Source organism: Onychomys torridus, chromosome 4, assembly GCF_903995425.1.
Source record: "Onychomys torridus chromosome 4, mOncTor1.1, whole genome shotgun sequence".
NCBI lineage: Eukaryota > Metazoa > Chordata > Mammalia > Rodentia > Cricetidae > Onychomys > Onychomys torridus.
The window spans coordinates 77974456-77998597 of NC_050446.1; the positions used below are offsets into that span (position 1 = coordinate 77974456).

Sequence of the window (24142 nt, forward strand, 5' to 3'; positions counted from 1 at the left end):
CAAGAAGGCTGCCCACATTGGCAAGCCTAGCCCCCATCCTCTGCTGCACAGTCCTCAAGCCCCTGCTTTTCAAGAGTGTGTTAAAAGAGAGGGGGCTATCCTGAGGAGCACCTCTCCTCCTCCCTGACCCACACTGCCCGCCCCCCAAGTGATGACGAGTGAGTCACCAGTCTGAATGTGCACACTGGAGCTTGAGAATGACTCGGGAACACACAGGGACTAAGGAAGGAGTAGCTAACTGCAGAACAAAGCCAGGCAGCCACTTGTGGCCAAGATAATTACAAGCTGGAGCAGCGACATGAAGGCCAAGGGAGGTCTAGTTTACAAGGTCATAAATCACAACCTCAAAGACTTCTAGGAGGTCCAGAGTTTCCACCAGCTACTGTGGACCCAAGTAAAGTTTTAAAAACAAACAAACAACAGCCAAAAAAAAAAAAAAAGTCACTCTATTACCTTGCAAGGTCTCCTTGTTATTCTTCCAGAGTCATCCTGCTAAGTCCCTATAGCTGGCCCTCACTTGCCCAGTATTCTCCAAACAGTGGGGAGAATGTGAGGTTAGGGGGATGATAGACTTGTCAAATATGCACAAATCTACATCGCTGGGTAAGCCATGGAAGTTCTGACTTGTCCCACTGTTCTGTGATAGGTTGAAAATGGCTCACTTTTTTCATCAAGACAAAAAAAAAAAATGAAACACTTGCATTCTTGTGTATCCAGCCATTATGGCAGCAACCTCTATGTCCAGGCCAAACTCTGTCATGCTCTAGGCAGTGCTTTGGTTTAGAATAAGATAGGCATCTTTGCATTCCAGATTGGTCATTTGTGACAGTATGACATTGGCCAGATGACCCAGTTGGATTCACTGAGTTTTTGCTTCTTTGTAAATGTATTTCTGTTTATCATTGATGATAGTTTTTTGTTCATTTGTTGTTTTTCAGACAAGGTCTCCTATAGCCCAGGCAGGACTTAAGCTCTCTATATAGCCAAGAATGACCTTGAATTTCTGATCATCCTACCTCTACCTTCTGAGTGCTGGAATTACAGGCTTATGCAACCATGCCCAATTTATTTGAGGCTGGAGATTAAATTCAGGGCATGCTAGGCCAGCACTCTCCTAAGTGAGCTACATCCTCATCTCCTAAAACTTTTTTTTTTCTAACTGAAGATCTTAGCACTGCTACATTGATAGAGTTACTAAACAGACAAAACTGAATGACATAAGGGGAAAGGGTGCTCCGGTCAGTTGTTTTATTTACTATTGCTGTGTGGCTGAATTATAAATCCTCTTTCTGAAGCTCCTGGTCATCGTCCTACACAATTTCCATGGATATCTATGCAAATTTGACTGCTGACCTTGCTTCTGGGAGATAGATAGATGATAGACAGACAGACAGACAGGCAGGCAGGCAGACAGACATATAGAGGACAGATGGATAGACAGATAAAAGATACATGGATGGATAGATAGATAATAGATAGATAGATAATAGGTAGATAGATAGATAGATAGATAGATAGATAGATAGATGATAGATTAAATATATAGATGATAGATTTAGAGTTATGTTGTTATTTATACAAATAAATAACATTTGGGTCTAATAATTAGCACATATACATGAATGCATGTATGTGCTTGTGTGTATAGATGCTGATGGAGTCCAGAAGAAGACATCAGATCCACTGGAGCTGGAGTTATGGGCAGTTGTGAGCAGCCTGATGTGTGTGCTGGGAACCAAACTGGCCCTCTGTAACAGCTGCAAGCACTCTGAGCCATCTCTCCACCCCTATAAAACTTTAAAGATTTATTTTATTTTAAATGTTCATGTGTGGAGAGTCCAGAAGGAGGAATCTGATCCCCTTGAACTGGTGTTCCAGTTGGATGTAAGCTGCTCAGTGTGGGAGATGGGAAAGGAACTCAGATCCTCTGCAAGAGCAGTATGTGCTTTTAACTGCTGAGCTACCACTCCAGTCCATCTTGAGCATTTTTTTTTCAATGAAGCCAGTGGGATTTAGAACCAACTCCCAACTGGGTCCTTAATTCTTAATCTAGAGAAGGGGTGGCAGCTGTACAGCTGTAGTATCAATCACTGTGATACAGAATTATTGTGGTTAGTGGATGTTTTGTTTGGGTGTTTTATATTATTTTGTTTTGTTTTTTAACAACCAAGTCAGAGACATATGAGAAGAGGGAACTTCAACTGAGAAAAGACCTCCATCATACTGACCTGTAGACAAGTCTGTGGGGAATTTTCTTGATTAATGATTGATGTGGTAGAGCCTTTGCCCCTAAGCAAGTGGTCCTGGGTTGTACAAGAAAGCAGGCTGAGCAAGCCAGGAGGAGCAAGCCAGTAAGCAGCACTCCTGCATGGCCTCTGCATCAGCTCCTGCCTCCAGGTCTCTGCCTTGAGTTCCTGCCCTGATTCCCCTCCATGGTTGACTGTAAGCAGTAAGGTAAAATAAACTCTTTTCTCAGCAAATTGCTTTTGTTCAGTGTTTTATCACAGCAATAGAAACTCTAACCAAGGTGACAATTCTCTGACAGCCTCTTGAAGGTTCCAGCAGCTGCAGAGTCCTCTCCCTCCTCTCTCCATTCCAAGAGTTCACCCTCTCACCAGCACAGAGCTCCAGCCATGAACTCTTTCCATGGAAATGCTATTTGGTTACCAGATCCTTTGCATCTAGCAACACAAAAGGGGTGTGACGCCTGGTCATGTGATTAGGATATGAGCCTAGCCACAGTTTGACAGTGAGAGAGACACATTCTATCACTTCAACTTCCTCATGCTATAGCACGAACCTTAAAGGGTCTTATTAATAAAATCAAACCTGATGTAAGGTACTGTGGTCAACACTGGAAGATCAGAGAAGCAGAACAAGCCACAGCCACCTCACCTTGCCAGTTACTCAGCTGATCCTGTTTCCTCAGACTAGATGCCTCTCAGCTGAACTGTGCTGCTCAAAAACCTAAAAGCTTAACCAGCACTAGTTCCTGGTCCTCATGCCTTATATACCTTTCTGCTTTCTGACATCATTTCCTGGGATTAAAGGCTTACTTCCTGGGATTAAAGGCGTGAGTCACCATGCCTGGCTATTTCCAGTGTGGCTTTAAACTCACAGAGATCCGGATGGATCTCTGCCTTCCAAGTGATAGGATTAAAGGTGTGTATGCCACCATTTTCTGGTCTCTATGTCTATCTAGTGGCTGTTCTGTTCTCTGACCCCAGATAAGTTTATTAGAGTGCACAATATTTTGGGGAATACAATACCACCACATCCTGTCTTCTCCTAAGTGCTACCTTTCCAAACACAAACTCCCTATAATAACAAAATCAGAAAATATACTTAATGTTTAGGACACAATGCTGTGTGCCTAAAGTTCATTGCCTGCTACTTCTAAACTGGAGCTTTGGAATTGTGAAGACTGTTTAATCCTCAAAGTCAAGTCTTCTCTACATCTCACGACCTGATTCCCTCCATTTCATTGGGAAGCCATTCTTCAAATGGCCTAACCTCCTGACGTCATGAAGAACTAGCTACAAAAGACAGAAAGCAGTGAAGTGTAGCTGGCCAGTGTCCCATGGCCACTCAAGGAAGGAACTTTTGAAATCCCTAACAGAACTAGTAGTATACATGTCAGTTCAGGCATGGGCAGATATTATTGTACAGTCTTCATGGAAAGACATTTAGTAGCTTCTACCTCAATTTTAGATACTTGTATGCCTTAGCTCAGCAATTCCAGTTCTTAGAATTTCTCCAGTGGGTATATGTACAAGGGCTATACAAATGTGTAATAGAAAAACTAAAAGTAAGTTCAGTGTTATCCAATAGGAGACTGCTTCAATAAACTATGGACCATTTATGAAATAATGAAGCTATATTTAAAAGGTAGATCTGGGGCTGGGAATGCAGCTCACTGGTAGAATGCTTGCCTGACCTGGTGCCGTGTTCTGAGTTTCATCTTCATACAGAAGGAGGAGGAGAGGTGAGGAAGAATGTGGCAAGGGAGGAAGAGAAGATGGTAGTGTGGTGGTTCCAATACCAAGACAATAAAAAATATCCATATAAACTGAAAAAAGTTCTGAATAATAAGGCTTGTAATTACATTTTAAAATTACATATATATTCATACACACACATATTCCTTGTGGATATGTCTGGAAGGGTATATACCGGCTAGTTATTGATTGTTTCTAGGGAGTGAGAAAGGGGAAGGGCATGTTCTTCTTTTTAATTTTGCCACAAATGAAAATTTGTTTTATATATAGAACCAAAATATCCCAATACAAGAGATCTGTCCACTCCCATCCCAACTATCTCTCTAGTTGAATCCAGTAAAGCAATGTATAATCCCAAATGAACGTGTATTCAGAGCTCTGCAGTTTATGGAGCAATTTCATAAGCAAAACCTCACTTAAGTACCACCCTACTATCCTTGTGAGATTTTCTCCATGATATGTCCCTATTTTAGAGACAAGGAAAGAGAATGTCTGGGAGAAAAAGATGTTTTCCCATAACCAGTGGCTGGTAGCTAGTGGGGCCAGGTCTGGACGCCCAGGCTATCAGTCTCCATCACCAGGCACCGTTCTAGCCCTCTCAGCAAATATCTGTGGTATTCTTCTCTGATCAGAATCAGCACTTCTCTGGGATATGGGAAACTCAGAATACCAAAGACTAGGTAGGAAAGCTGAGACGGAAGAGGAGATCAGAGAGACCAGAAGTGAAGGACATGGTAGAGAAGGGATGATAAAAAAGGGCTGAGAAAGCAAAAGGCTTAACATCTCAACTTCTAATTAAATGTGGAAGCCATCAGCAAACCAGGAAAGCAAGATCCCAACAGATGCCTCCTTTCCTCTGCTAACTGAGCACGGGTTATTTAATGTCACCCTGCTCTAAGCTCTTTGTGAGCTGAGCCTAAACTCCAGTATGGCAGCAGGATCACCCTTGCCATAGTAGGTCATATGAATGCCTGCCAGAGAACCTTAAGGAAGAGCACCAGGTAGGAATCGAGGGAAGCTTGGAGCTGTTCTTAAAATGTGAATCTGCTTGTTCAATACTCATCAGTGGTATCCTTGCCTCTTGGAATAAAAACTAGCCTCTAGGGCACAATTCAGAGGGCCTTTGGCATCTAGTTACTTTCTAGTCTTTTCTCTGAGTGTTTCTCACCTTGCATGGTGCCTCCTTTTAGTACCTGGGTACTAATAATATAGACTCAGTTTGCCCTACAATACTCTCATAACACACATTACTTCTGTGATGAAATTCATGTGAGACTTTCTCCACATTCCAAGCAAGCAATGCCACAGAGGACACAGGCTGGGTGTCCTCTAATCACCTAGAATCAGTATCAGACCTACAGGCTAAGCATCTAGTTCCACCAAACCTCTGTGGATTATAAGCTCCAGGACATTTGGACATTCAGACAGCCATACTTTGGGGTTCCCAAACACCTGATGCTTGGGTTATAGTTAATTTTCTGGAGCAGCTTACCGGCCTCAACTGGACACTTACACTCACCAGTTTATTATAATAGATATTTTAAATGATGCAGATGGACAGTGAAATGAAGAGTTGTAGAGGGCAAGGTCTAGAAGGGTCTCCAGCACACAGACTTCCATTCCCCTGTGGATTGGGGTATACCATCTGCAGCATATGGATATCTTCTTGTTCAGCTTCCTGGAAACCCCCAGCTCAGATCCTGTTGGGTTTTTCTGGAAGCTTCATTAGCTCAGCATGATTGGCTAAATCATTAGCCATTGTTGATTAATTCAACTCCCAGCCCCTGTCTCAGCCTCAGAGGTACAGAATGGGGCTGAACTACAACTCTCTAACCACATGGTTAGATTTTTTTTTCTTCCTTATTCTGTTTGTTTGTTTGTAGGAAGGGTTGTGTGCATGCCTCTGCATATGTGTAAAAGTCAGAGGACAACTCACATGAGTCACTTCTCTCCTTCCATCATATGGGTCTCAGGGATCCAACTCAGGTCACCAGGCTTGACAGCAATCCCATTTACTCACTGAGCCATCTCACCAGCCCCTGGGTTTTCTATTGTCTGTTTCGTACCTTAAAGGAACCCAGGAATGGCTGTCATTAGTCAACATGGTATCATAAATACCATTTCAGACTTTGGAGATTATGACATATAAAGAGCTGAATGCCAACAAACTTGAAACCTTAATCTACATCTCATAATAATGCAGTCCCATGAATGGGCAGGCTGTTCTCCCCTAAATTATAACATACACTTTTTCAAAGCCCAGAATATGTCCATTAGTCCATCTTCTTCCTCATTCTCATGGCTACTCATCATTTAGATCACAGCCTGATCACAGCCCAAACACAGCTTCCTCTGAGAGCCTTTCCCAATTGACTATTTTACTAACACACACACACACACACACACACACACACACACACACACACACACTGGTTTGTTGAATTCTCCTTGACTCTTCATCTTTTAAACTCTTAGAACTTTTCATTACAATTTATTTGCCTCTCTCTTGGGATGGAGAAACAGAGTGGCTGGTGCATCCTAAGAATCTGTAAACATGTACTTAATGATAAGGAATGGCATGGTATGGATGTCACCTCCTTAGTAGATGACAGGTATCAGACTTCTGCAATGACAGCCTCACCAGCTTGGTGTGTGAGACATAAATCCTGCTACCTTCATCTTCATAGCCAGTACGTCACTGTATATCCTGGGAAATCTTGAGCCTTGAATGACAGGCATGTTATGAAAGGCGGTGACCATTGGGAGGTGTACTGTGTGATGTTTTTGGCAAGTTCCAACCACATCTCCTTGAGGGTAGAAACAGAACACCCTCAGGTTTACAAGGTGGTAATAGAACCAGAGGGCTGAAGTGAAGATCAAAAGGTCATTGAATCCATGCCTCTGCCTCCAGGCTCAACTGGTCCAGTCACAGACAAGTGGGAGTTTCCTTGCATTATTAGTAAGAACAATATTATTAGTAATATTAGTAGCAGTGTAATAAAAAATAAACACAGGGAGGATGGCATCAACCTCATAGGTCACCCTTTCCAACATCAAGTAGGATACAGGAGCTAGTCAATGAGCTTGTTCAGTGAGAGAAGAGTGAGTGAAATGGGTTCTCTACTAGCAGACAAAGGCAATGAGGAGAGCCAGGCTTTGAAGGAACTCTCCCACAGCACTGGGAGTCACACATTGTCACTGAGTCACAGTCAGACATCTCCTCTGCCATTTTCAACCAACTCAACTTTTCCTGTGTGGAGGGCTCTCCATTTTTTAAATGCTTGCCCACTCATGGTAGCATTTGATTCCCACATCAACACAGTCACATGTTCATCCAAGAATTGGAAGAAGCCAGAGATGATAGGCTACAGGTCAGTGTCCCAGCATTCTCAGACCTAAGTGAATGGTTGAGCCATGATAAAGGAACCAAGATGTCTAGTAGCCAATGAACACTCTCCCCCACTTAGATCCAGCTTTCTTGGTGTGGAGAGAAGGTAAGGGATGGAAAAATCAGGTTATATACCCCATAAACAAAGTCTTACTTAGATATGAAAGAACCTGATACATTCCAAGCACTGATCCAGGGCCATATTGATCCAGAGTAACCACAGCCACCTCCTGAAGCTGATGTTCTAATGCTGTAGCACTTCATACTCACCAGAAATGGCATGATTTTAGATTACCTAGAGGCCTGGATTTACAGTGAATCACAGCGAAAGTGCACTCTTCCGATCCTTTTTCATTCTTTGCATACTTCAAAGGAAGTCTCCATGTGCAGGGATCTCATATCCACAGAAAGAGCTGGAGTTCCAGGGTCGAAGGAGAAGTCAGTTCCCTTACTGAGTTTTAGCATATGTAATTTTTATTCCTATAAAAGCTGCTGCTGCTGCTTATTTTCTATTATTGATAGAGATATGATTGCTCCATAAATGCATGAAATTCTTTTTTTCACCAAAATATAGTAGTTGTGCATATTCTTGGGGGGTGGGGTAATGTTTGTTAGCTGCATAGAGTGACTGATGGTCATCAAATCAGAGGGTGAGCTTTCCCATCTCCATTAACATTCATCACTTCTTTGCTTGAAGCCTCTGATTGACTCTTCTGGGTCTTTATAAATTATAAAATAGTTGTGAGCCATAGTCACCACACAGTGCTATAGAAAGAACATCAGAACTTTTTCTGTAGTAAGTGACTTTTTTTAAAGGAAGACCTAAAAGGTTAATCAAGTAGGTGGTAAATGTACCAAATAAACAAAAGGATTTTGGGAGACTTCAACAGGGGGGTACCATCACACTGGGAGGTGCCAAGAGCAAGTCTACATCTGGAGACCCACATATACTAAAGCCACCTCTTCTTGGGCTTTAAGAACCCGGGGCCTGAAGAGATGGCTCAGTGGGTGATATGTTTTGCCATGTAAGCATGAGATTTTGACTTCAGATCCCCAGGACCCATGTAAATATCAGGGCATGGCCATTTGTGCCTATGATCTCAGTGCTAGAGAGGCAGACCCAGACAGATCCTTCAAGTTTGCTGGTTTGATCTAGCCAATCAGTGAGCTCTGGATTCAATAAGAGACCTGTCTCAAATAAACAAACAAACAAATAAATAAATAAATAAACAAATAAACAAATAAATAAATAAGATAAAGAGAAATAGAGGAAGAAACCTAATATCAGTTTCTGGCCTCCATACATGTAGGCACGTACCTGCATATTTAGGAACATGTTCACAAACACATACATATTAATTAAGAACCAAAGTGAGACAGCCCACAGGCTTGCTGCCTAATGTTTTAATTAATCTTTAGTAGGCTGTCTTCAGTGCTCTGCCCACTCCCCAGTCACCCTGAGCTCAGTTCTCCAGGGCTAAGCCCTGAAGCCTGACCTCCTACTGCAAACTAGCATCTTATCTCAGTTACCACACTGTCTCAGAGGGCAAAGGCTGCCCGCAGGAGCCCCCTTAGATTGAATGACCCTGCCTTCCCAGAAGTGAGCAGCCTGCTCTGCGTGTGAAAAAGCAGAGAGGCCAGTTAGTTCCATGGCGCTCAGCTGCTCCCAGGGCGACGAAGCCTACAGAGGTTCTAAAACACCTGGGGACTGACCAAACACAGTTGCCTTGCTGATTGAGACCACCAGAGACAGCCTCCTAAAGGGAGCGGCTGGAAAGCTGGGCTCTGTCTTCCATTGGGAAATCTGGTTGTTTTGCTTACTGGAATGGGAGAGAGCCAATGATCTTGGCTGGAGACACCATGTCAACAGGCCTACTGTTTGAACCAAGTTACAACCCACAGTTGTAAGGCAGTAAGTGTAGTGGTTCAGGACACAGGTTTTGGAATTGAATGAGTCTGGACACAGAACCAGCTCACTATCAGGAGGAAATGGCTGAGTAGCCTTAGGGAAGCTGCCTCCCTGCTCTGTGGCTCAGTTGCCCCAGCTATAAAATGGGGACAGTATCTACACATTATCAGGGTGTCTGAGGGATTCCACAGTGGGACACATCAAAAGTGCATAGTGCATGGCTGACTTGGACAAGCGAAGGAAACTCTGGCGGTGCTTAAAGTGGGCTTGGTCTGACCTTGGCATCTAAGGAGGACTCAAAGAAGTTTGCAGACAAGAGGGAAGAGGGAAGAGACCAGGGAGAGGCTTGGAAAAACGATTTTGGATCTCTAGATCTTATTTACCTCCTTCCCTTTAACACATGAGGCTCCCAGATCAGAGATCAAGTTTCAGATCACTCCCCACCACTCCCCCGCCCTGGAGATCCCGCCAATTTGCTGAATGACCACCGGTGTGCAACAGCTGCTCACCAAATAAAATAAGCCAGGGAGATGTAGGAGGAAGTTTGAAAGAGACACTCTAGGCCACTCTCATGATAAGGGGGTGTCAGAAGACCCTTCATTTCTCTGACAGAGTGGTACTCCCTCTTGTCTTCCCACCCTAGCATACTGCTTTCCTCATCTGGAGGGGGGTGCTGTCTCCTCATAGAAGATGACCTGGCAGATCACTAATTCTTTGGTTTCCTTTTTTCAGCAGATCCCCCCTGAGAACCTGCCAGATGCCTGTCCTGTGTTCATGAAATACACTATGTGCTGGGTACATGATGGCTTACCTGCTGGGCTCCACAGATGAAAACCCAGAACTCAGGAAGAGCCGGTGACTCAGCTAGTGAGTGGCACTGCCAGGGTTTGGATCCAAGTTTCCTGATTCTCACCACCTGGCCCCAATCGCCACACTCTCCTATAAAGTGCAGAATCAAAAGTTCCTGTAAGAACGTCTGTCCCTTGACCTACACCAGTTGCCTGACCCAATGTCCATAGCGAGTCATTGTTTCTCCAATTGACTGAATACAATAGTTTAGGAACCCACCAGAAATAGAGTAGGATCATGCAAGAAGGGTGGTGCTTCTCAATTGCAAAGTCTCCTGGGGATCTCGTTATAGATGCAGATTGAAGGAAGTTGCGGGGTGGCTGTAGACTCTACTTTTCATCAGGCTCTTGCATTATACACAAGATGCTGGTCCCAGAGCATTGTCAGAATAGCACAAAGCTCTCTGAGGAGTCAGTGTGTACGAATTCAACAACTAACTCTTCTTTCCGGTTACGTAGGCTGGAGCCCATTGTTTAAACTTGGGTGTGCAAGGTTATGGGCAGGTTTAAATTAAGTTCCCACAGATTAAGTAATTTGTCTAGTCTGATTCGCCACATAGTGAACACTCAGAAATGCTGCCATCTTCCAACAGATCATGAGATCAAAATGGCTCTGACCATCATGGTCAGCATAGCACAGGGCACTTTGTAGCAACTGCTGTGGAAGGAGCAGAGGAGGGCACCCCCAGGCCATGCCAGCTTACTTTGCCTTTCATTCTGTGAACTTCCAGCTGGCAGTTATTTGGGTACTTTTCCCCTAAAATCCCTTCTGAGCTTTGCGGGGGACTGGGGGGGGGGCAGCAGGTTTTATCTACAATATTCTGAAAAGACAGACGGTAATAAAAATGGATGAATTAACTGTACTGAGCCCAGCTGATAGCATCAGCAAGAAGGTAGGGACACTTATCAGTGAGTTCACAGAGCTAAATTAAGAGCCCCCGAGGCTATCAGATTGATAAAATGTTACGGGAAAGGCCAGGCAGAAGCAGGAGGTGTGCTGGGGTCCTTTGCTCTGAGGGCACTTGCCTCTGTGCTTTCAACACCCTCCCAATTCTCCTTTCACTCATGGACCTCCCTTGTGCGGCTGTCATTCACAGCAAGGCATGAACGGCTGTCAGCACTTGGATAGTAGTCTGGGATTTTGTTTTCTCCAGAATGCATGTCTCTGACTGAAAGCAAAACACTCCTGTGCAGGCACTTTGGAGACTGGCCATGGGAAAGAGGCAGTTGAAGGGACAGTTCTGTGGTTTTGAGGTCAGGGGAACCTAAGCTGGGATTCCAGCTCTGAGATTCAGCAGCAAGGTGACCTGACACAAGCCACTGAATTCTCCAGTTGTAAAGTGAGGTTAATCCCTTGAACACAGGTCAGTTACAAAGGTGGGGATAATAGAAAGGAAGCTCCCAGGCTTGCCTGATACTGGCAAACCCTCCATTATGAACCAGGATTATGACTGTGGAGCCCCCTCTCCTGACCTCTTAGGAGGACTGGCCACTCCCTTCGACCTCAGTCTGTCTTCCCACCATGTTGGCCCAGGTTACACACAGGTATTCAGTCTGGCTTTCTTTTCAGCATGAGCATAGTAAGGGCAGGCAGATGTCTGATCTATCCAGGGTTTCCACAAGCCCTTAACAGAGCAGCATAAATAACTGGCCCTGTTTGTTCCTTGGGGTTGAGTCTTAGTTGAAGGCAAGGGGTCCTAGCAGAAGAAGGTCATTGGCTGCCATCAGCCTGACAGCCAGGGTTCTGTAGCCCCCAGGAACTGGCATGCCTTCTCCCCAGTGAACAACATCAGTTTGATCGTGGGGCTTTTCCTGGCATGCCAGGTCCTGGCGTGTGTAGGCAGGGACTCACTAAGCTCTGGGTTGGGCATTTTCTCAATTGTTTCATTCTCTTTTTCTTATCTTCAGCTAGTTAGTGATTAACTGCTCTCTGAAAGTTTCCCAGCCTCCCCGGAGCTCCCCAGGAGCACAGGTGGCCACTGGGTTAGAGAACCTGACTCAGGCCTGGTTCTCTCTGCAAGACCGGTAGGATGTGGGGATCACAGCCCTTGAGGGCAGGGTGAGGCCCAGAAGGTTTGCGCAGTGCTGAATGGCAGAGGTTACTGGGAAGGAGGCAAAGGATGTGGGTCTACAAGTACTGGTTCCTCATGTGTTGCGGGGAGGGGGGCTTGGGGAACAATGACCAGGATGTGGAAGAGACAATCCAACCTCTGAGAGATCTGGACACAAGCCCTGCCCTTGGGTAGTGCCCCTCAGGTTGTCGATCCTTTTGCAGGCGGCTCTTGAAGGTGGGGGGCGGGCACTTTGCAGCCAGGCCCGTCTCAGTGAGCCACAAAAGAGAGCCAGGGAAGCTCCTGTCCTCAAAACCTGGTTTGCTTTCTTCCTGTTTCTTTTCCTGCTTTCAGTAAAGAAAACAGACCCTGATCAGGACACAGGAGACCCTCTGGTGCCCTCTCCTTCAGCCTGAGCCTGGGTCACAGGGCCCACGGTCACATGGCTCCTTTTCTGCCCAGGATCTTGCCCCTTGCTGTCTTCTCTACCCTATTTGTCCCGAGGCCACGCTCTCGTGTTCCAGACACCCATGCTCCCGTGTGTCACCCTCAAGCAGACCTTCACTGACTTCCCAGGCCAAATGGGCAGCACCTGCTCCCCACCCCACTCCCCTGTAGTGCCTGTTAGTGCATTAAGAATAAAGGACTCCTGTTGCTTGGAAATGTAATGTATACAGTTGAAACTCTCTGAGGACAAGGCTTTGTGACAGTCAGAACTGCAGCTATGGTGACTGCCAGAAGCCACGAAGCCCAGGAAACCTAAAAGGGTCTGGAGGATAAGTGGATGAATGAGTGCTCAACCTTCCTTGCATGCTCAAAGGGGCTTCACTGCAACAAGAGCTACACTTGGAAATCAGATATCCACAAACTATAGCCCTTTGTCCAAATATAGACTGCTGTCTATTTTCTACAGCTGTTGAACTAAGAATATATTTTACATTTTAGGTGACCAAAAATGAAATCTAAAGAATAATATTAGGAAATGTGAAAATTATACACAATTCAAATTCCAGCATCCATACCTAAAGTCATGCAGACTCAAAAGCAGTGTGGGGTGGTGTGTTCCTGTGGGCAGTGTGGGGTGGTGTGTTCCTGTGGGCAGTGTGGGGTGGTGTGTTCCTGTGGGCAGTGTGGGGTGGTGTGTTCCTGTGGGCAGTGTGGGGTGGTGTGTTCCTGTGGGCAGTGTGGGGTGGTGTGTTCCTGTGGGCAGTGTGGGGTGGTGTGTTCCTGTGGGCAGTGTGGGGTGGTGTGTTCCTGTGGGCAGTGTGGGGTGGTGTGTTCCTGTGGGCAGTGTGGGGTGGTGTGTTCCTGTGGGCAGTGTGGGATAGTGTGTTCCTGTGGGCAGTGTGGGGTGGTGTGTTCTCTGTGGGTGCTTTACACCACAATAGCAGAGTTCAGAACAGACACTGTCCAGTCTGGGAAGTTGAGAATATTTCCCTTGGCCCTTTCCAGCAAATGTTTGCCAGGCCATGCTCTAAATAATGCTAACAAAGGGGCAGAGATGGAATCCACTTAGATACAAGTTTGGATGAGGACATGAAAACAGAAACAGGCCGAATAAAAAGGGGATAGTTTATTGTGCCTCTACTGTGTGGTGTGGATTATAGCCAGTGGTTAACCTTGTTTCTCATTTCTGGATAAAACTTTAAGTAGATGCAAAATCTTTAGTCTGGAACTTTCTATCGCTAAACTTGGTGCTTCGTCTGGGCAGCCGCTGCCTGTGGACAATCTTGTTCTCCTTTAACGATTGTTCTTCCAATGCCAGCATAGCCTGTTCTGTGCACATCTGTGTACAGGGAGCAAAGTTTACTTGTTTATCTTATTCCTTTAAAACCCTGATATGTGACAGTAGGAATGAACAGACCTTTCTCTGTGTTATTCTTACCCCCACCCACAGGACCCAGCACAGAATCCAGCACTTAAGAGGACCTCAATAAATATTTGTTACGACTGACTTAGACCATCAACCACGAAGGACCTTGGCTCAGTGGAATAATTTCCTATGACAAAAGACCCCAGCGGTCAACAAGGTTGAAGGGTGAGAAGAGGCAATGAGATGGAGCAGAGGAGGGACTAAGAGAAGAGGGCTAGCTAAAACTATGAATATATGGGAAAGCCGTGCGGAAACCTGATGCTTGATAAGCCGGGTTTAAAAAATTTAGAGAGGGGCTCAGTAGGGCTGCTGCTCTTGTAGAGGGCCTGACTTTGGTTCCTAGCACTCACCCCAGGCCTCTCACTACTACCTGTAACTGCAGTTCCATGGAATCCAACACCTTCATTTGGCTGCACAAGTACACACACACACACACACACACACACACACACACACACACACACACGCATGCACAAGAAATATTTCAAATGACAGAGTATAACCTAGAAGCTGAAATAAACCCTCCTCCCTAAACTGCTCTTGATCATGGGGTTCATCACAGCAGCCTGCCATTCAGAGCTCCCCAGAACAACACTGGCTGTGACCAGTGTTCTCGGTTGTCCACCACAACCACGGAATAAGATTGTTGCTGAGAACACCCCCGCTGTTCGGTTGCAGGATCTAGAAATATCAAGCTGCCACTGAGCTTGTTACCTGCTGGCTAGTCCTCATAGTGAAAGAAGGGGATATGCAGGCTGCCGGAAGAAAAAAAGAATTAGCAACAACTGTACTTATCTATGACCCCTGTGTGCTGCTGACCCAACAGGCAGGATGTGCCTACTGCTGCAATAGTTGAAAGTCTATGATGTACTTTCTGGTTGCATTTGAAGCCTGCTCCACAGGAAGCTGTCTAAGTCTGGTTACTGTGAACCCAGTGAAAACCCTGTGGCTGGTGAGGTTATAGATAGACCCCGCTGGGGAAGTTACTGATGTCATTTTGCTCCATGAACATGATGTGTCCAACAGACTGCCTTCTAAGTAACTGTGTCCATGCCCAAGGTCAGCGCTGCTGCCAGCTCTGATCAGAGGCTCCTGTTGGCAGCAGGAGTAGTTGCTACAGAGACTCATACTAGTCAAAACAGTAAGAACAAGAATAAGCTACTGCTGAACACTCAGCCATAGTGAGCCATCTGTCTGACTCTTTCCGAAGCCTGGACAACACTGTGAAAGGAGTAGAAAGGGAGAAGAACCCCAGGGAGTGGAGGGGTGTTGAGGAGTGCTGTCTTCTGACCATGACATAGCCGTTGGACTCTTGAACTCAGTGCCTGTGGTCAACTGCCCAAGACTGGGTCTCTCACATTCTGTCATAGAGTGGGGAGGGGCTCACAAAGTCTGAAGATTTACAGACAGTTAATGGTAGCTAAGAGGAGGGACTCACAACCCTTCCCCAAGATCTATAGGCAGGGTATGGTTGCTTGGGAAGGGAGACATCTTTTCTTCAGTGATGTAACCACTGGTAAAATGTCCATATATAATTCCTCATCTGTACTCCTGTAAACAACTCTAATGAGTCACACACACACACACACACACACACACACACACACACACACACACATAATGACATTGACGTGAATGTATAAGGGCACTACGGGATCGAGAGGAGTGGATGGGATACAAGAGAGGGTAATGGAGGATGAATTTATGCAAAATACATTATATACATGTATGAAAATGTCATAATGAAACCCATCATGTATAATTAATATATGCTAATCAAAAATATTTTTAAAGACCCAATAGTGTGAGTGGGTTTCTGTAGAGTAAATGATTAGCCACAGACTAGCTCTTAGCACTGAACTCTATCTTCTTGTCCAATGCCTGTCCTGTGAAGCAGAAACCCACTCCCCTTCCCAGAAGCCTTTGGTCTCTGCAGCTTGTCCTATCACTGCTCTAGGCTCTTCTGTCTCCACCACTGGCTTTTCCACCACTATTCTAGACTCAAGGGAAAGCCAGTCATGGGACAATGGTGGGTGAAAATGGACAAGAAGCTGTGGTAAGAAGAATTGCATTTGAAAACCGCACTGCCCCTAAGACCATCAAGACTGGATAAGAAAACAAAACAAAACAAAACTTCTATCAACAGCCACTGGGACTGAGGGGTATACCCTCAGAATACATTACCATACTGGAGGCCCTGCCTTCTATACCCAGTGGGGGAGGAGAAGAGTGAAGAATAGAAAGAACAAACAGGAAAGAGAGAAAATGAGAGAGAGAGAGAGAGAGAGGGAGAGAGAGAGAGAGAGAGAGAGAGAGAGACTTGGCCTGGTATTTCCTTTAATGTGTAGTAACTCTGAGCTGGTTGGAGAAAAAAGACAAGTTGTGTTGTATAGGGAAGATAAGCATATGAGGACGATATCAGAAAATTGAGTGAAAAGATGGGGGGTGGGTGATTCACTTAAGAAGTGTGGTCCATGTTCTCGATTTGTGAAGTCCTTGAACGAAGAGGATAGTAAAAATATTCAAGATCAATTAACTCTGACCTGGAAGTGGCATCTGTCTTATTTAAAGCAGAGTGCAATATCCATACATCTCCTTCTCCTGGAATTCAAGTAAGGCATGTCTACACCCCCTCTACAACAAAACATTTCTCTCCCATAAAACAGTCAAATACCCTCATCAACAAGCACAGGGGAAATGAAGTCTCTATCACACCTCTGTTAGCAAATTCCTTGTCTGTTCACCAGTTGGCAGCACAGGGAGAAATGCTCTACCTGGCTACTTGTATTGAACAAGAAAATGTTATCAATCACACGGATGAAGAAGGATTTACTCCCCTGGTGGGCTGCGGCACACAGACAAATATCTGTGGTACAGTTCCTACTTCAGAATGGTGCAGATCCCCAGCTTTTAGGAAAAGGTAGAGAAAGTGCCCTGTCATTGGCCTGTAGTAAAGGCTACATGGATGTTGTCAAAATGCTGCTTGACTGTGGAGTTGGTGTAAATGAGTATGACTGGAACAGAGGGACACCCTTGCTTTATGCTGTCCATGGGGATCATGTGAAGTGTGTAAAGATGCTGTTAGAAAATAGAGCTGACCCAACAACTGAAACCGACTCTGGATACAACTCTATGGATTTAGCTGTAGCTTTGGGCTACAGAAGTGTTCAACAGGTCATTGAGTCACATCTGCTGAAGCTACTCTAAAACATCAAGGAGACACGCAGCGCTCAGAAAATGCCATTTGCCCTTCTCTTCTCTCCTTGGTCCTTATAAATGATAGTTTTGTTTACATGTAAATGTTTACCTCAGTTGCAGTATTTGCTTGTTTTTAGTGAGTTTTAATAATTATTCCTCTGGATAATTCACTGGTTTATAATAAAATTAATCCTTATTTTTAAATAAATGTGTTTTACTATATATTTAAAGTTATAAATTAATGTTTTATGGCATGTACACTTTTATGGTACAGGTGGTTATGTGTCTTTGTAGCAATTTGACACTTTGAGAAATGCCACCTTGTTTATCTTCATTCTTGTATTAACTCTTTGACTTTGCACAGGGTTCACTGTAAGTCTGGAGGGGGTGGACTAATGTTCTTGTTGAATTCAAAAGTAAACAGTATAGTGGTTTACAAAATAATGTTTAAATAAAATACTCTTTCTGTCAAAAAAAGAAAATAAAAGAAGTGTGACCAATCCTTTAGTGAAGGCAGCCTGGGGAGAATGGGAAGACTCTGCCCAGCTCCTCCATTTCATTTGTCTTTGTCTGCTGGCTTTGCATCTCTCTGTGCCTTCCCCACATTTGTGTTTCCAATGGCAGATACCAATCGCTCCCAGGAGAGCTCAAGGCTGGAGGTTAGGCAAAGATTCTGGTCACAAACCTGGGAAAGGAAGGCTAATGGCAGCTACAGAGAAGAAGCAAGCCGATCAATCTTCAGAATCCACAATAGGAAAAACAATTAGACCTCTAGATGTGATCAGCCATGTCCAGGGGAAAAGCAGGCCTTTTCTAAGGACTTGCCACCTGCATGTCTGGATTCCAGAGTACCCTGTGCCTTCCGAGGCTGAGCGGCCATTTTGGGGATAGCCAAATGCATAAAGCACAAACATTCAACAACTTACTCTTTTTTTTTTTCATTCGAACAAAAATTGCTTTATTAAGATAAGCTCCATGTAAAAAGAAAAATACATTCTTACAATGTGGAAGCATTGCTTCAAAATGCATTTTTAAAGATAATTTAACAATGAGCATCATAAACCAGGCATGATGGTACACATCTGCAATCCCAGCACTCAGGAGGTAGACAGGAGGATCAAAAGTTTAAGATCATTTCTACCTGCATATGAAGTTTAAGGCTAGCCTGGGATAGATGAGACTGTATCTCAGGAGAGAAAAAAAAAGAATGAGCATCATTAAACAGCTTTAAAAAGATACTTAACCTCACTGATAATAGAGTAGCACAAAATAATCCAACAGAGGCTACATGTGTCCTTCCAACTGACAAAATTATAAAATCTGATGATAATGGACATCAGCCAGGATGTGTTGAAGAAGACATTCTAACTCTCCAATGGTTCCAAAGAGCAGATTCTTATGAACAATTTGGAGAGTCATTTGTTAATATCTAGTAATGAGGAGGATACATATGCCCATGACCCAGAGAAATCTGCCAACAGATACAAGCCATGGGAAACTTCATCACAGGCTCACAGTGTGGCAGTACAGAAGTAGTCATCACTTCACAGCTCAGAAAGGGAACAACTGAAAGCAACTTAAACAGACCTCCACAAGAGGATGCAGTGACACTGTTTTTGCTCATTTCTCCTTCAATAAGTTTCCATGAGGCTATATTTATGGGAAAACAGAAAGCAGAGTTCCTGAACACACCTTGAGAGTGTTTGACTCTTGAATCTGAGAAGGTGTCCAAGGAACACAGCCCTTTCGTGAGCACACAATGCTAGATGCCAGAGCCTGTGGTCTTTGAGTCACACACTATGTAATCATCCATCCTGACCTCAGATTGCAGGCTGGATTATGGAACTAGGCAAGTCTCATATGCTCCCTGGTTACTCACCACTTACTAGATAAAGAGCCCTGAACTGCAAGCTCAGACATCAAACCCAGAGGGAGAGAGCCGAACCCCATTAGCCATGCTGATTTTGGAAGTGATAGACAAGAATAACGCTTGAGTCTCTGACGATAATGTCTTGGAGGTGTTCAAGGAAAAGGATGCTCCATGGAGAGAAAGGGTAGGAGTCCAAATCACACCTAATCCTCTTCCTGGATGCATGCCAGCTCCTAGACTTTGTTAATGGATTTTTGGCTTAAACCTAACAGAGGTATTAGTTACTTTTCTTGCAGGTGTGATTAAAATATTCTGTCGAAAGCAATTTGAGGGAGAAAGCCTTTTATTTTTGGCTCACAATTCAGAGTGAAGTCCATTATGGCATGGAAGGCATTGCATGGGGCAGTCAGTCATTATGCAGGGACAGTCAGGAAGCAGAGGACAATGAACACGGGTTCAGCTAGCCTTCTCCTTTTTATGTAGTCTGGGACATCAGTTCACGAAATGGCACCAGTTACATTCAGGGTGGGTCTTCCCACCCTCACAGAGCTGCCTAGAGGCTAACCTGAAAAAAGAAACGGCCTCAAGTCAAGGTTTTATCTGAACCTTCAGTCTGTACCTACTTTTCTTTGTCTGCAGAGAGGCAGAGGAGTGATTGTAGGGAAATTAGCCAAGTTTTGCCTGAGCCCCACCTGGGCAAATAGCAGCTAAATAATTAATAATATTCTGGGCTTCATAGCTAAGATTTCTACCCCATATGTGTTGACTGACTCGTGACATTAGAATTCCATTATCTCTCTTCAGTTGGGAAATGGTCTCTAAGAGTAACAGTACAGGATAGCATAGGAACTGAAGAAGCCAATCAATACAGCTCTGGATAAAGCCGTGCTAGTGGCTTCTGAATAGGGAGATACACACACACACACACACACACACACACACACACACACACACACACACATATATATAGAAAACAGGGAAGTGAGACTGGAACCGGCCTCAGCTTGACAGCCATGTTGTCTGTGAGGAGACAGTGTCCTCCAGAAGTGAAATGCTGTCTGGAGGCACCAGCTGGAACCTCAGTATGAAACTGGATGGAGGAAGTAAGAAGCCAGGGGACTTCTCTGCACTCACTCTGCCCCAAGCACACCTCCAGCAGCCATGACTTTCCCTCCATGGCTCCAGCTCCCTCCACAACTGCCCATCAGGAACACTGGTTAACATTTACTACTACAATTTTCTCCTTACCAGCCTGCGAATTCTGTTGACTTTCTACTGTTGCTAACCTTTGAGATATCTCATCACCAATTTAGCTTCTGAAGGCCCTTCTGTGTCAGTGTGACTCATTCCTCACATTAAATTCCCTGTTGAAAACACTTGAATTCTCTCTTTTCTGCTTTCCTGACTAGATTCCAAATGATGCAGGACGTGGCTGGCCTTTACTATTTAGTCCTCTCAATAACTATCAGTCTCTGCTGTTCATCTTAATCATCAAGAAGTGTGTCCCTTTTGGAAGACTGCTTCTTTCACGTAAGCATGGTAGCCCTGAGACATGAACAAAGCAAGGCATTTTATAGAAAAAAAAAGTATCTAGAGATTCAAAATGACATTCCACAGTGTGGCTATGGAACAGAAGCCAAATGCCAGGTGTCTTGTGGCTGGCATGAATTTCCCTATGGCACCCTGGCTCTCCTCTCCTACCAGCAGAAGATATTCTTTCTGGGTCACAGTAAAAATTCATTTGGGTCTCATTTGCCCTTGATGAAAGGTGCTATAACTATGCAAATTGCACACCCAAAGGAGGCTGCAGGGTATGCATTTCTATTTTTGATCTTTATAAGAATATTTTGCATTTGAGTCAAACAGGCATTGTGAGCATTCTACACATCCTAGAGCAGAATTTCTATAAGTTAGAATTGCCTGAGTGGGGAAATGGGGTATACCACGCATCGTCATCCATCTGGGCTTCTATAAGGAGACAGTGTATGTTGGGCTTATAAAATAGAAATGGATTGCTCATGGATCTGGAAGCCATGAAGTGAGATACAGTGCTAGCAAATTTGGTGGTTGGAGAAGACCCACTCTTCATTCATAGATGGATGCCATCATTTCACTGGGTCTTTACACAGTGACATGGGGCCCACTCTTCATTCACAGATGGATGCCATCTTTTCATTGGGTCTTCACACAGTGACATGGTGAGGGAACACTCTTCATTCATAGATGGATGCCATTCTTTCACTGGGTCTTCACCCAGTGAGGGAACTCTATGGGAATTGGTGTATAAGGACACTAATCACATTCATAAAGGCTCTACCCTCATGATCTAATTACCTCCCAAAGGCCCCATCTCCTAATATCATCATCACATTGGGAGTTAGAATCACAATATATGGATATGCAAACAATGTTCAACAACAAGGATATTCTTGAGGGGAACCCATAAGTTTCTGGGCTTTACCACCATCTTCTAAAATTGAAAGTCTTGGAAATAAGGACTTGGAAGGATTTTGTTTATTTGTTTTGTTTTGATTTCAAGACCAGGTTTCTCTGTGTAGCCCTGGCTGTCCTGGAACTCACTCTATAGACCAGGCTGGCCTCGAACTCACAGAGGATCTGCCTGCCTCTACCTCCCAAGTGCTAGGATTAAAGTAGTGTATCACTACCGCTGGGCAGAAAGATGTGTTTTTAATGCACAACCTGAGTGGTTCTTATAAGAACAAATTTTGTAGTCTCCTTTTCCACAAGACAGAAAACATTTATCCATGTTCATAGAAAAGATGAACAAGGAAAGGGAATACACATGGTTTGTGGCCTGTCACATAGAGTATGGCTTCATAAACATGTTCTCCTCATGGCGCAGTGTTATAATCAGTATATAGGGAGATAAAATAGATATACGAAACAAAAGTTACTGATAGGAAATCACAAAGAAATGTACTTAAAAAAAACTTTGGTGTGCATGTAACTACCATTGCTAAATTAATATAAACGTGCATACTAATGAGATGACCATGCTTGTTTTATACAAAAATTTAACTGCAGCTGAATATTTGATACTACAAGATGTAAAGCATCTTTAGCATTTTTTAGAGTTGATCAGTGTTTTTTTTTTTTTTAATCTTATAATCAACAATGCCAAAAATGCTTTTTCCTTTTTTTTTTTTTTTGGAGCTGAGGATCGAACCTAGGGCCTTGCACTTTGCTCTACCAGCTAAATCCCCAACCCCCCAAAATGCTTTTTCATATAAATACATACTACAAAATGACAGAACCATGTCAGAAACTTAAAGAAATTCCATCTTATTCTTGAGTCAAAATTCACCTCATGGTTTTGTTTTTTTTTTTTGTTTTGTTTTGTTTTGTTTTTGTTTTTTTTGGTGGTGGTGGCGGTGTTTTTTTGTGTTTTTTTTTTTAAATAAAATGGAAGAAAGCATCTCAAACAGGAAATTTTAAGATCAATATTCTTATACAGTACAATCCAAAGATAAGCTAATTGATGTGTACATGAGGAAGAATGACCAGGAAAAGATTTAAAGCTTTATTTCATATTTAAAATCATTACATTTCTATACAGCCTTCTATGTACAGTAAGAACACTACAGTTTCTAACATAATGGTCTTACGTCTGAAGTGTGGGATGTCATACAGCATTAGTAGTCATGGCATGTGATTCATATCAGCTCAAAATGCTCACTTTGGGTTTGCAAACAAGACTGAGGTGGAGTCACAAGATGCCACACAGGTGGGCGCTACAAGGAACAGCTCAGATTTGTTACACACTGAGTGCTGAATTGAGTTTTGGTCATTGTGTATTCATAAGCCTTTTACTGTAGCAAATTTTACATGACCTTCGCATTCAATTACACAACTTTATATGGTGCCACGACCCACAGAAAAAGAAGCTGTGTCAAAAGGCACAGACCATCTGGTTTCCACACCCAGGAAGAAGTATTACTGACTGGCTAACATCCTGTGATGTGACTGCCTTTGACTTGCTGGTATGTGGCTACACGTTCTCTTCACAGCCATACTGTGGAATACTTAGTAATTAGCATCTGACATAGGAGAAATCTGAGACTAATTAAACAACTATCATTGGCTATCATTCAGCTATGATCCAACTTTCAACCAATGTCCCACACTCTACTTCACCCCAAAGTTGGGCTCCTTTCTGTTCATCCCATCCAGAAGGAAGTCCTCTTCATCACCAAATGATCACAGGGACATGACTGGCTGTGTGGAGGGGGTCCTAACCCTATTCCCCAGAGAGTCGCTGTTTTCCTCCTGCTTGTTCTTAAATGAAGCATCCTTAAAGCTCCAGAGAAGGTTGGGAAATAGCTTGCTAGCCCCTTCCCCCAAAGACCTCTGGAATGCGCCCAGTCTTCCGTGGGTGCTCTTGGGAATTCTTTGGCCACTGTACTTGCTTCAGAAGCTTCTGCCTTTGCCCAGAGCAAGAGACGCCAGTCAGAAAACCTAAAGCAGCAGATGCCTTATCAATTCTCGTAGAGAGGCCCCAAGGGAAGCCGTCCATCTGTTTGGCTTATCAGAAATGTTTAAAAACCAAATAACATGAATGGGCGGGCATGCAAGCATGGTGCCTGACATCTGTGAGGTCTTTCGTCACTTGAGAGCTGCCTTCTCTGTTTGCCTTAAGCATTGCTTCACATGTCTGCTCACCATTCTGCTGACACTGCTGTTTGGATCCACCAAGCTCACAAAAGACCAGAAACAGACTGCCTGAGTCAGGAGCCAGGTGAGGACTCTCAGAGCTGATGGCATGAGGGGCTTTGAAGAGGGCTGCAGGCTGGGGGAAGGCGCCTGGCCCCATAGTTTCATAGTTCCCTTTTCTATCCCAAAGTTGTTGGACACCCCAACCTGCCTCCCCCAATTTATATGCATGTTCCAGGAGGCATTTGCCGTGTATGCAAGGGCAGCCTGGACAGCTGCAGAAGCCTAAGAGCTGAGTTCAAACCCACCTCAATCATGTATGTATTGCCTTGAGCA

General features: G+C 44.1%; 1 protein-coding gene across 1 annotated transcript; it reads left to right on the forward strand.

Annotated features, from left to right (window-relative positions):
• Positions 1-16829: 16829 nt before the first annotated feature.
• LOC118582936 (ankyrin repeat family A protein 2-like) lies at positions 16830-17274 on the forward strand. The gene has a single exon (XM_036186112.1). The coding sequence runs from the start codon at positions 16867-16869 to the stop codon at positions 17272-17274; it is 408 nt and encodes a 135-aa protein (XP_036042005.1). The 5' UTR covers positions 16830-16866.
• Positions 17275-24142: the final 6868 nt, after the last annotated feature.